Source organism: Camellia sinensis, chromosome 10, assembly GCF_055761805.1.
Source record: "Camellia sinensis isolate YWXY chromosome 10, ASM5576180v1, whole genome shotgun sequence".
Lineage (NCBI taxonomy): Eukaryota > Viridiplantae > Streptophyta > Magnoliopsida > Ericales > Theaceae > Camellia > Camellia sinensis.
The window spans coordinates 144,392,029-144,406,075 of NC_138970.1; the positions used below are offsets into that span (position 1 = coordinate 144,392,029).

Consider the following 14,047-nt stretch of genomic DNA (forward strand, 5'->3'; position numbering starts at 1 on the left):
TGAAACTTCAACCGAGATGCTTTACTTCGGTTGATTGAGTTGATGATTTTCTCAACTTTATGATTTAAACTGAGATGTCTTTTCTGGTTAAATAAGTTAAACAAGATGGTTTGTTTTGCCAAAGTATTTTGTTCGGCTGAAGTTATTTAGCTTGAAGACCGTGCAAACACTTGATGAAAATTGAACTTTTTCATTGATGTACAAAATAATTACAAGAGGAGGGGCAGATAGCCCAATTACATGTTCAAACACAAAGAAAGAAGACAAAAAAAACTAAGCTAGGGGGAAGAGGTCTGTGAATTCACCCCCGGTCGCGACCTCCAGGTTGACCGTGGTTGTGGTCTCCTGGGCTCCAGTCTTCTCCTGGCCGGCCTGATTTGGGCAGTTGTCACCCTCTGCATTCTCCTCGGCGTCTTCAGCTTCTTCTTCCTCGGCCTCAGCCTGCAACGCGCTGAAGACGTCGTTGGCATAGCGCACGAGATAGGTCGGTAGGAAGGCAGCTAGAGGAGAGGCAAACACGTCGGTATCAAGTCCTTGGCCAAGCTGTTTACAAGCAACCTTCCAGCCCGCCTTGAAGAAGATGTCTTGGGTGGCATGGACCTGCTTAGTATAGTTTTCCTCGGCCTTCTTGAAGCCGGCATTGTTTGCATCCCCCAGCTTCTCCTTTCTCGATTACTTCAACCTCTCCAGCTCGGTCTTGAGCGCATCTCTCTCTTGCTCGCCAACACCAAGCTGGCCAAGCAACTTGGAATTTTCAGAATTTGCCATCTGCAGTGATGCTTTGGACTGGCCGAGCTCGGCTTGAAGGTGTTCCACCTGGTTGGTAGAGTCGGTGGCCTTCTGCCGGTGTCGGTGAATGCGCTCCATGACCAAGTGTTGTTTCTGGATAGCCTGCAAGAAGAAGGTTTGATTAGAAAGAAAACCGAGCAAACACTTGGAAATTTTTTTGGCAAAATGTGCAAAGTTCTTACCCTGGTCATAGACTTGACCGAGGATTTCACCAGCCGGGTGTCCGGCACATGGTCGCTGCTGACCACGTCCCTCGGTAGCAGCAAGGCTTTGGTGAGGTCAAAGGCGAGCAGATGCTCCTTGTCGCCTTTGACAAAAGCTGTCGCTGGGATCTCTTTACCCGGTGCTTGAGTTGGGGCCTCCATGGCGGAGTTGGGTCAGCTATCATGGCAGGTTGCTCGGTGTTGAGCTTCGCAACTAGCTTGACGGAAGGGTCTGCACGTGGCCTTTTGCCAGCCCGGCAGTTGTCTTTGCTGGCTTGCTCGATGGCAGGAGACGCCAGTGCAACCACGGTCCCGCTGGATTGCCCAGCAGCAGGAGAGCGGGTTAGGATGCTCAGCATCTCGGTGGAGGTGGCAGTGATGAGGTTCTTGATGCGGTTTCTTTTGGCCATCTCTTCCGCCTCGGTCAATAGGATGAATGGCACATCCGGTAATGTGGGATCGGGAGGTGGAGATGGAGCGCGAAGAAAGTCTGTGACTTTACTCCGACATGGAGCTGAATATCTGTATGTCGATTTGTAACCGAGGAGCTCGTAGCAATCCTAGTTGCGGTAGCAGAGCACGGTTCTGATGGCTGCTTCGTTAGGATAATGATAGTGGGCTTGTAAGGCTTCGATTGCTGCAATGGAAAGAAGAAAAAATGCTAAGTACAGAATAGTGAAATATGGCAAATTGACCGAGCAGTTAGCACGGCTTACATGTCTCGCTGAAATTCTTGCTGTTAAACCAGCCCGGTACGTCAGCTGTTTCGTAGTTACCAGACACCCAGAAAAAGTCATCATCATGCAAGTCCTTGTCTGGGGTGCCGGTCACTATCTTCTTCTTGCCCGGTCTGATTTTCAAATAGTAGGCAAGGCCATCGCTTGTATACCCGAGGGTATACTGGCGCAGTATCTCGGCTAGTCCTAGGTTGGTTCCTAGCCAGTTGTTCAGTTCGTGGATCCCGTTGATTATTCTATAAGTGTTGGTTAAGACCTGGGTTGGAGCTAGCCCGGTGCGCCGCAAGAATTCGCAGATCAGAGGGTTAACCGGGAAGCGGAGACCCCCTTCTATAATGGACAGCACGGTGAAGGGACACTGGTCTAATCTGCCCCATGGGGTTGTGTCCTCAAAGCCAAGCTCTAAATGAAGATCGTCTGGGATACCGTATTCTTTCCAGAATGCGGCTAGAGCGACCGAGGTGTCGACAAGGAAGCGGTAGCGCCCCATGTGTAGCCGGCTGGTTTAGCTCGACTGAGGTGGTTTGGCACAGATTGGGTTTTGATAGCTGCTCAGTCTTTGAGAGCCTTGGTATTGGTCAGTGGTCCTCTTGAACTCTGCAGGAAAATGAGGGTAATTGTAAGTGGAAGCGCGGTCGCGCAAAATGAGCTTGACCTTAGCTCGGTCAGGAAGAGTGCCAGACCACCTTGGTCACGAAGGCAAACCAAGAAGCTCGGTCGCTCAAGCGGACCAGATGTTAGCCCGGTCGAGCGGCCAAGTCCTCTGCCTACCTCGGCTTCTACTAAGGTTTTGGCAAACTTGTAATTTGCTCAGTCTTAACGTTTTTTGGGATCAAAAGAAGACCTGGAGCTCGGTCCGCCCCAGATCTTCAGGTGTTCATCAGTGAAGCTGAAGAACAGCAAGGAGAATAAGGGGCATGTGACGGTTTTGGGGAGCTATACCCTGAAATCCATGGTTGTAGTGCCCTAAAACAAGAAATATCAAATGAAACAGCCACAAAAAGATTCGAAGAGCTTACCAGTAGAGGCGAATGCAGATCCTTCAGGCACGAACGCAGAAGGAGGGCAAGAGTGGGAGCTGCTGAGGGCACTGGAGCTCTGGATCGACAAGAATGAAGAAGAGTCAGTAAGAATGAAAAAAGAAGGGGAAGTGACGTATAAATAGAAGTGAGAGACCGCCAAAAGTTTTGAATGTGAAGGGACGTGATGGTTGGCTGCTCGAGGCCAATAAACAAGCGATGCATGTCCTAATTAATGGCGATTTCAGAGTTGAAGAGACAGGAAGGCGAGATGAGACGTCGAACGAGCAAATCGAGGAACCGAGCACTGGAATTAGTGCAGTTGACCTCTTGAAAACAACAGACCGAGGAAGGGTCTACCCCGGTCGGATCATGTAATCTCGGTCACGCTTTTGCGGACAGGATTAAGAGGCAATTGAGAGAGAGATTTTATGAGCTGGAAATGGGCCATGGTAAGGGCCGGGCAAGTTGAAGGCCGAGCGCGTTTGCGCTAGGATAGCTTTGGGCTTGCCCAGAGGTGGGGTTGCTCAGCTAAAGCCCAAGACCGAGCTACTTGAACTTGCACAGGTGGAGACCGTGCTACTTGCGTTGCTCGGCAGGAAGGCTCACGCCTTTAGCTCGGCAGGAAGGTTCGCACCTTTAGCTCGGCAGGAAGGCCTTTGTTTTACCCACTTGACCTATTTCGAGCTCGGCTTTGCCAGAATGCAGCTGAGCTCGGTCGGTATGAAGCTCGGCTAATGAGCATTCAAGCATGCGGCGCAGCACAGCCGGGTGAGGCCGAGGTGATTCCGCCGGTCTGCCGGGCTCCGCTAAGATATCCTGACAATTTGGTTAGGTGATGATTGCTAGATTAGTGCTGACAGATGAGATAGCAGCACCACGTGTCGAGAGACTAATGGGAGTAGATTTGGAGCGCAGAAGGTATATAAGCGTGTCTGTGCCCCCCATGCTTGGACAGATGATCATTTGGTGAGATACACTTAGACATTTAACTCTCTCCTCTCTCTCTCTATCCCTGAGTGTGTGCTAACTTGGCCATCGGAGAGGTTTTCCGGCCGCACACCGCCGGGTAGCTCACCGCCGTTGTGTTCGCAGGTCGATCGGATAGACAGGGAGCTTGGAAGAAAGGAGTACGGGCTCGCCGGAATATTTGCTCCCCGTACGGTTGATATGTATCAAAATAAGTTATTTGAAGACACTTGGCAGTCCAACTAACTAAGGCAAATGATTCTCTATGTTTATATTCAGAGACTTGCACCTTCTTTTTTTTTTTTGAATTTCTTTATTGTATATAATCATGCTAATTATATGTTGACTCATACTTTTTTAATTTCTTTGTTATATACGTGTTTACACATAAAATTTCAGGTAATCTTGAAGATAATTGGTATGGATAAGGATTGGATTCATATAAAAAATAGGTTAGACCCTACATATGTGGAAGGGGTTGAAAAGTTTATTGAGTTTGCTTATGCTAATAAGCCTTTAGAGTCGAAGATATATTGTCCATGTAAGAAATGTGTTAACCTTAGATATGAGACACGAAATGGCGTAAGAGAGCATATCATCATAAATGGGTTTAACACTAACTACATAAGATAGACAATTCATGGGGAGGCCTTGGCTCCATGTGGTAGAAATGAAGTGAATGAAAATCAAGAATTCGATGTAATTGATGATATGATTGGTTTGGTACATGACACATTTCGAGTTCCAATGGAAGATGGTGTCTTTACTGAAAATCAAATACATGAAAATATGGGATTGGGGCCTAATGAAGAGACAAAGAAATTCTTTAAACTATTAGAAGATGCACAACGTGAGTTGTACCCAAGTTGTAAGAGGTTCACAACTCTTTCTTTTGTTGTTCGATTGTTGCACATAAAGGTACTTAATGGATGGACTGATACATCATTTGATATGTTGCTTGAGTTGTTGAAGGAGGCATTTCCCGAGGGTGAAACATTGCCGGACTCATATTATGAAGCAAAGAAGTTCAACGAAGCCTTAGGCTTTAGTTACACAAAGTATGATGCTTGTCCTAAGGATTGTATGCTGTTTTGGAAAGACAAAAAAATGCTTGATAAATGTGAAATTTGTGGGAGATCAAGATATAATGAATCGAAATTTTGTTTAGAGGATGGAACCACTAAAGTAACACAAACTCCTACCAAACAAGTAAGGCATTTTCCTTTAAAGCCAAGGCTCCAAAGGCTATTCATGTCAACAAAAACAGCATCACTCATGACATGGCATGCAAATGAACGCACCGATGATGGGATATTGAGACATCCAGCTGATTCACTTGCATGGAACACTTTTGATGAAAAAAATCAAGATTTTGCTAGTGATAGTCGAAATGTCAGACTTGGATTAGCATCTGATGGTTTTAACCCATTTAGGACAATGAGCATTGCTCATAGCACGTGGCCTGTTGTGATGATGTCATATAACTTGCCTCTTTGGTTATGCATGAAGCAACCATATTTCATGTTATCTTTGCTTATTGATGGGCCTCGTGGTCCTGGAAATGATATTGATGTGTATTTGCAACCTTTAATTGACGAGTTAAAGGAATTATGGATTGATGGCATACTTACTTATGATGCATCAAGCAACCAGATATTTCATATGCGTGCAGCTTTGTTGTGGACCATAAGTGATTTTCCTGCATATGCTAATTTATTTGGATGGAGTACAAAATGAGCATTGGCTTGTCCATCTTGTAATAAAGATACCCATTCTAGATGGTTAAAACATAGTCGAAAGTAAGTTAAATGGGCCATAGGCAGTTCTTAGATGAAGGGCATAAGTTTCGGAAATATGCAATAGGTTTTGATGGAAGTGTTAAAACAAAGAAAATGCCACCTCAATTATCCGGTGATGATATTTTCAAACAAATAGAATTCATTGAGAACAAATATGGGAAGGGTGATGGAAATGAAAAGACACGCGTGTCTAAAAAAAGAAAAGTTGTTGAGGATGGGAGAGGCATTCATAAAACCTTGAGAGAAGAATATAATTGGAGAAAGAAAACTATTTTTTCCCAATTACCATATTGGAAGGACAATTTAATTCGACACAATCTTGATGTTATGCACATTGAGAAAAATGTGTGTGAAAATATACTTTGGACCCTATTGAATGTTGTGGGAAAAACAAAGGATAGTCTAAAAGCTCGTCGTGACCTTCAAGAGATGGGACTTCGTAAAGCTCTTCACCCTCAACAACAGCCAAATGGTAAAGTTTTTTTTACCTGTAGCTTGTTTCACAATGAATAAAGAGCACAAAGAAATATTTTGCAAGGTGCTAAAAAATGTGAAAGTCCCGGATGGATACTCGTCAAGTATTTCACGTTGTGTATAACTCAAAGAGAGAACTATTTCAGGGCTTAAGAGCCATGATTTCCATATTCTAATGCAATAACTGTTGCCTCTAGCTGTGAAAAGGACACTGCCTAAGAATGTTTGTGAAACCTTGATTGAATTAGGTACTTTTTTTAGACAGTTATGTTCAAAAGCAATACATCCAAATGATTGTGGTCATCTTGAAGAGAAAATTAGATTGACTCTTTGCCATCTTGAGAAAATTTTTCCACCTTCCTTCTTTGATATCATGGAGCATTTGCCTGTTCATTTAGCAGAAGAGGCAAGACTTGCTGGACCAGTGCATTACCTATGGATGTATGCTATTGAGAGGTATGCATTAATTTTTCAATTTTACGTACATATAAATGACGTGCGCTGATCAAGCTTATCTTCTAACTAAATAAATTTTATTTTTTCATAGGTATTTTCTTACACTTAAAAAGTACGTGCGTAATCGAAGCCATCCAGAGGGTTCCATTGCAGAAGGGTATTTAGCAGAAGAGTGTTTGACATTTTGTAGTCGATATTTGCATGATGTTGAGACAAAATTAAATCGGCCAATACGAAATTATAAGGGTGAACAAAGGGGACGTTCTTTAGGGAAAAGGAAAAGGAAATTATTCCTACTTGATAAAACTGCATGGGAACAAGCACATAGATATGTGCTAGCCAACTCTAATGTAGTCACTCCATTCCGAGAGTAAGAAATCTACTAAATTAAATATTCAATTTCTAGTCAATTAAATAACACATTTAATATCCTATACCTATTCTCAATCATGCAGGAAATACATTCAAGTGCTTAAAGCTGATAGACATCGTTTAAGTGAGCATGATCTTATGAGAAAGCACAACGAACAATTTCCTCTTTGGTTTAGAGAGCACGTAAGTCATACATGCAAACATTGGATTAAAATAGTGGTATATGTATATATAATGGTATCTCTGATATGTGATTTCTAATACATTGGATTAAAATGTAGGTTCAACACTTGCATCAAACTGAAAATGCAAACATCTCAGATGAAGTAAAAATTTTGTCCATAGCACCAGACAATTAGGCAAGAAGATACAGTGGGTATATTATAAATGGGTTTAGGTTTCACACTAAACAACGTGAGGAGAGTAGAAAAACTCAAAACAGTGGAGTGTCATTGACTACATATACACAAAGTTATGCAAGTTCAAGAGATAGATGCCCAATTAGTGGAGAAGTTACTTTCTATGGGGTTTTGGCTGATATAATTGAGTTGAGATATTCTAATGACTTCAAGTTTGTGTTATTCAAATGTAATTGGGTTGATAACAATGTGGGGAAGAGGCAAGATGAGTTCAAGTTCACACTTGTGAATTTTAAGCATCTTTTGTATCAACAAAATCGAATGTCAGATGAACCATTCATCTTTGCATCCCAAGCACAACAGGTTTGGTATATTCAAGACCATATTGAGAAAGATTGGCATATAGTTGTGAAAATGACACCCAGGGATTTGTATGATATGCGCGGGAGGGAATCTTTTGAAGATGCAATAACATGTCCGCAAGTTGAGCCATATTCTAGTCAACATCTAGATGATTCAACATACATTCAGGAGGATGATGTTGATTGGGTTCGGTCAAATGTGAATGGAACAGCTGTTGATGGTGGTGATGATGCCACTATAGATTATAGTGGTGAAGAGGAGGATTATGACGATAATAGTGATGAAAAAGAAGATGATTATGATGATGCCAGTGATGATATTTATGTTGATGGTGGTGACAGTGATGATGACGACTATGATAATGATTATTAGTTCTTCTTTTGTGCATGATTCTATGTTATCCTAAAAGTTAGCACATGTAAGACAGTGAGACTTATTTACTTTTTATTTAATTTGTATTCATTAGTTAGTGTTCATATATTCATTAGCATCTAACTAATAAGTATTCAAATGTGTTTTTTTTTTTTTTTTTTAGATGACTACGAAACGAAAGTAGCCTTGTTGGACAGCTGGCTCCATGGCTAATGTTTCACAACCAGCACCTACTACTAATCAGTCACAACATCAACCACAGCCTCAGTCTCAGCCACAATCGGCGCAGCTGCAACCACAACCACAATCACAGCCGCAACAGCAGACACTACAACCTTGCATCCTTGCATAAGTTTGTATATATAATTTTTTACTTATTTGCACATCCTTTCATCTAACTAATAAGCATTCAAATGTGTTTTTTTTTTCTTTTTTTTTTAGATGACTACAAAACGAAAGCAGCCATGTTGGACAGCTGGCTCCATGGCTAATGTTTCACAACCAGCACCTACTACTAATCAGTCACAGCATCAGCCACAGCCTCAGTCGCAGCTACAACCGGTACAGCAACAATCACAGCCACAACTGCAGGCACTACAACCTTGCATCCTTGCATAAGTTTGCATATATAATTTCATACTTAAGTTTGTAACACATAAGTTTGCATACATAATTTCATACTTATTTGTACATCCTTGCATCCAAGTAACAAAGTGTTCAAATACTTTTTTGTTTTGTTTTGTTTTGTTTTTTTTCCAGATGACTATGAAACGAAAGAAACCCCGTTGGACAGCTGGCTCCATAGCAGATGTTTCACAACCAGCATCTACTACTAATCAGTCACATCCTCAGCCCCAGCCTCTGTCACAGCTGCAGTTAGAATCACAGTCGCAACCACTACAACCTCTTTGCAATAATATGACTCCAACCTTGAGCTCTTCCCAACAAAGTAATCATGAATTGCAGTCATCAAGTGGAGCAGGTAATTTAATTTGAATAGCCATCAAATATAGAGCAATTACCATTACATGTTATGCTATGAATTGGAACCTTGAGCTGAAATTCACATGTTTACTTAATTTTTGCTTTCTTTTATGCCTATTTTATAAAAGTTTCAATAGCTACCAGCACGGGTCAATTACCAATTAGACAGGTAAGAGGGCTTGATCGCCTTTTTCCCAGATGGGGCACGGGACAAAAGTTAAGGGTTACATTAAATGAAGAGAATCAACCTATTGGCGATGAGGCTGCAAAATTACAAAGTCAGTTAGGCATTCTAGCCCATAATAGGAATTTTGCACCATTAGCTTTCAATGATTGGAGAGCTCCACAGTTAAACCCCTATAAAGAACGTATATGGCAGGAAGTTAAGGTATGAAAATGCAAGTACTATATAAATCTTATTCTCGTACTCATACTTTAATTAACAAATATATTTGTTTGATATCTCGTTATATATATAGGAAAACACTGATGCACTAGATATTTTCAAGCATAATTGCTTGATGTCAGTTGGAAAGAAATGGAAAGACTGGAAAGACCAACTGCAAAGAAAACACTGCAGCAAGTACAAAACTAATGAAGAACGCTTAGCAAATTGTCCCGATAGGGTGGATCATAGTCAGTGGAAGATTCTCGTTCAATTTTGGAATAGTCTAGAGGCACAGGTATTAATTGTTGCATTCTATAATTTTTTTACCTTAGAATTCTGTTTTTTACGACCTGATAATGACTTATTGTGGTTGTTATTCCGGTTATGGTCAATAAAGTCTTTGGCTATGCTTTAAGTAATATTTGAGGATGATTGATTTTAGTGTTAGTTAAGACTTAATGATGACTTGTTACGGTATTGATTACATGACTTATTATGATTATTATTTTGGTTATGACCATAAAGATAGCTGCCCTTGACTGAAGTAAAATAAAATTTCAATTAGTTTATGAATATAGAGCAAAGCATTGTCTAAACACATGCATATATTTACCAAAGAATATGGTGTGTGAAGGTTTGGCTATTAAGCTCTTTTGTTAAAAGGTCTAAATTGTTTCAAGAGTTGTTGGAGAAAGACTTGTACCAAATCTCGATATCTATTTATTGTGACAGGAACGCAGTACAACCAACAGTGACAATCGAAAAAAATTGACAATGTGCCATACAAGTGGGAGAAAGGCCTATTGTCGGGTAAAGGATGAGGTAAATGATAGGTTAACAATTTTTCTCAATATGCATTGTATTTGGTAAAGTTGTAATATGTATTTATTGTTCTTAATAATGAAGATGTATAAGAGAGATAAGGTGCAACCAGATCAGATAATGGTCTACATAGAGACACACACAAAGAAGAATGGAGATCCAGTTGATGAGGCATCAGATGTAGCCATTGTATGTGTAATAATATGAATGTTTACGATTAATTATTTACCTATTCATGTTCTAATAATTTTTTTTCCTTATATTTTAGTCTTGTTTGAAAGAGGGATTGTCTCAAGTGCCCGAGTCCTTACAAACTGAAAAATTTCGAGAGGAGTTATTCACTGAGGTCTTAGAAGTATATGGGCATGGTCGTGTACGTACCTATGGATTGGGACCTTGCCCATCTCAGGTGTTTGGGACAAGATATTCTGGACCTCGACAACGTATAGACATGGATAAATTGAGCACAGAGGTACGAGAAGAGGTGCGACAAGAATTATTAGCTGAGTGGGGTGAAAGGTATAGCTGAGTGGGGTGAAAGGTTTACTCAGTTAGAGCGCAAGTGTGACAAAATGCAAGCTCATGTGGAAACTATGGGATATCCAACGCCTCAATCACCATCAATGCCTTCACATTGTATTTAATCCTAGTATAATTTAAGTATGTTTTACTATAATAAATTGGATATTGTAAAGTTAGCTAATTATATGGTTATGTTTAAACAGAATGGTTCCAGACCATCATTCAATATGCAACAGGTTCCAGATGCCTCTAGTTCTCACCAGTTGAATGAAGAGCTAATGGTATCGCATGAAGTAAGACAATGTTTACGCATAATGAGTGTTTAAACATAGTTATTAAATTTTTTTATAAACATTATTATTAGTTCTATTTCTTCAAGGAATACTAGTTAAATTTTTGGGTTAGTTAGAAAAAACATTATTGCCTCCTTATAGTTTAAAAATATACATATCTCTGGTATGGAGTAAAATGCAAACGTTATTTTCTTTTGTTTTTGAGCTAAACTAGAAGAGGGTAAAGTGTATTTAATCCTAAATACTTTAATGTGATTGCTTTCATACACAACATTTACACATTAATTTTTTTTGAAGGTTGGACAAGAAGTAGAATTACTTACTTCTAAATTGCCAAAACAAGTTGTGGCAATTGGCATAGTTATTTCTAAGGACCCATCCAAAGTAGTAGGTGGACAACGATTGGGGCCAGAATTTTGGGGAGTTCGTATTACGAAAGCGATAAAGCCTCGTCCAAATTTGGTGAAAGCTCTTGAAGGTGTCAAAACAGTTGGAGATGCACTTCACAAATGTGTAGCTTGGCCTTCGGTTGATGTAATGCATATGCACTAATACTATATTTATTATATTTTTAAATCTTAGTGGCAGCTAAATTTATATCTTTTTATACATGTGCAGATTAAGGATCCATTTGCAGACTTTGCAGATTGAGGGGAATTAGATGGACCATGTAGATAAAGGACATACTTTTTGGAACTTTTATTTTGGCACTTGTGTTTTGAGACAAATATTTTGCAACTAATTGCTACGTTTGCAGGTTTGAAAGGAGCTAGATAGAACATGTAGATGATATACATGCTTTTTGGGACTTTTTATTTTGGCACTTGTGTTTTGAGACAATATTTTGGAACTAGTTGCAACATTTTGCAGATTGGGGGAGCTAGGTGGATCATGTAAATGCAAATGTCTTTTGGGACTTTTATTTTGACACTATATTTTGAGACAATTATTTTGAACTAATTGCTACTAGTGACATGTATTTTGGATTTAATTGCTACAAGTGACATGTATTTGGAACTTTGCTACATGTGACATGTATTTTGGAATAGATTTTGTTAATTGAATATGGTGTATGGATTTGTATGGCTATAAATTGTATTGTGGCAGCTTATACATTGTTATGTATGGAAGCTTTAGTAGGTTATATACTTCTATTGAATGATTTTCATTGAGTACACTAGCAGGTATTGAATATAAATGTATAAACAAAGTCAATTTAACAAATGGTTCATAATTTTCAGCGGTTTAATTTTGTCGCTAAAAGAAAATTATATTTATTTTGAAATATATTTAACGGCGGTAAATAAATGCCGCTAATTGTTGTAATCTTTTGCGGTAGTAAAAAACTGCCATTTTTTACTCTAAAAATACTGTCGTTAACAAAAGGTTCATAATTAACGGCGGTTTAATTTTGTCGCTAAAAGAAAATTATATTTAATTTTGAAAATTATTCAACGGTGGTAAATAAATGCCGTTAATTTTTGTAGCCTTTTGCGGCAGTAAATAACTACCATTTTTGACTCTAAAATACCGTCATTAAAGGCATGACATTTACGATGGTTCTACAAACTGCTTCCAATTTTCAAGATCGTCGATTTTTTATGTGGCGGTTAATAACTGCTGTTAATACCGCCGTTAAATTATTTCCGACACTTGTATAGACGACGGTTACACTTTTTGTCGTCTTACCACCGTTAAAAGTTTTTGTGACGATTGTATGGTTATTAACGGCGGTTACAAACCGCCGTTAAAATCAAATTCTGGCGTAGTGAGTACTTGATGAACCGCTTGGGCCATCTTCGTTTTCGGCCATCATTAAATGCTGAGGGATTGCATGCAAGAAGTTGAAGAGCTGTCATCTCATCTCCATCTTTTGCACTTACTAATGTCAAGTTGGCAATTCCAATATAATCTATCTTTTTATCTTTTTTTTTATCACATCATATCTCTATGTTTCTGCACATCTTTTTGTAAAAAGATAAAAAATACACTTATTTAGGTCATCCCAAACAACCCCTAAATCTTTGTGCTTTTTTGGCAATATAAAAGGCCAAGTCTGCTTGATTTTCATAGTAAAAAATCAAAGAAAACCCAAAAAGCGACAAACAAAAGAAGAATTAGAAGCTCACATGTTGCACTAACAAAAAAAAAAAGAAGACAAATTATACATGTGATTTATTTGGTTTTTTTGTTCTAAATGTATCAATTTTACTTTTTAATGTTTTATATTATATCAATTTAGTTAAATTGATAAGACCCATTAAAAAATTAAATAAAAATCAAGAACACAATAATCTTTTAAAAATAATGGCCGTCTTTCGATTGATTGGGTCTCCCACACTCCTCATGCTCTTTGAACTTTGGTTAGAGTTGCTTAGCCCTGTTTTGTTTTAGCTTGGTTTTGTTTAGCTCTGTTTCTCATTTTCTCTATTAAAAAAAAAAAGAAAAAACAAAAATAAAAAAAAATTGTGTGTGTTTGGTTTGAGTTTTTTGGATTAAGTTTTTTGAAAATTGAATTTTTTTTTTGTTTTTTGTTTTTTATTTTTAGTGAATATTTTTAAAATTTTAGGCATTTTTTAAACTTTTTTATATGCACCTTATTTAGATATATCTAAAAAGTAAAAAATTTGTGAAAATATATTTTAAAAAATTAATAACTATATAAAAATACGAAAAATATACTGAATTCTTGTATATATATATATTTTTTGTATTTTTGGTATTTAGTGAATTTTTAAAAGATTTTTTTTACAAAAATTATACTTTTTATGTGTATTTATTTTAGGTGTGTCTAAAAATTAAAACAATTGCTTAAAATATTAAAAAAATTCAATAAAAACAAAAAAAATACAAAAAACAAGAAAATAGAATATTCTTAAAAGTGTTTTTAGAAAACCAAAAACAAGCAAAGAATCAACCTATTTCAAATTAAATGTTAACCTTCGAGTAATTTTGAGGAGAATGAATAGATTATTTTGCCAATTGATTTTAGTCTAATTTTTAAATTGACATTATGAGTTAAAATAAATTGACATAATAAAAAAAATTTTAAAGTAAGATTGATGCAAATAGAATTTCAAAGACATAAGAAACAAATTACAAAAACTACAAATGTTATTTGCTCTA

General features: G+C 38.2%; 2 protein-coding genes across 2 annotated transcripts; both read left to right on the forward strand.

Moving 5' to 3' along the window:
- Positions 1 to 2,714: 2,714 nt before the first annotated feature.
- LOC145800738 (uncharacterized) lies at positions 2,715 to 5,454 on the forward strand. The gene is made up of 3 exons (XM_082890471.1): positions 2,715 to 2,855; positions 4,117 to 4,299; positions 4,351 to 5,454. Exons 1-3 carry the CDS (start codon positions 2,715 to 2,717, stop codon positions 5,452 to 5,454), a joined length of 1,428 nt encoding a protein of 475 aa, XP_082746597.1.
- A 71-nt stretch (positions 5,455 to 5,525) lies between these two features.
- LOC145800739 (uncharacterized) lies at positions 5,526 to 7,912 on the forward strand. The gene is made up of 6 exons (XM_082890472.1): positions 5,526 to 5,988; positions 6,239 to 6,446; positions 6,538 to 6,816; positions 6,902 to 7,001; positions 7,100 to 7,155; positions 7,216 to 7,912. The coding sequence occupies exons 1-6, from the start codon at positions 5,526 to 5,528 to the stop codon at positions 7,910 to 7,912; spliced, it is 1,803 nt and encodes a 600-aa protein (XP_082746598.1).
- The last annotated feature ends 6,135 nt before the right edge of the window (positions 7,913 to 14,047 follow it).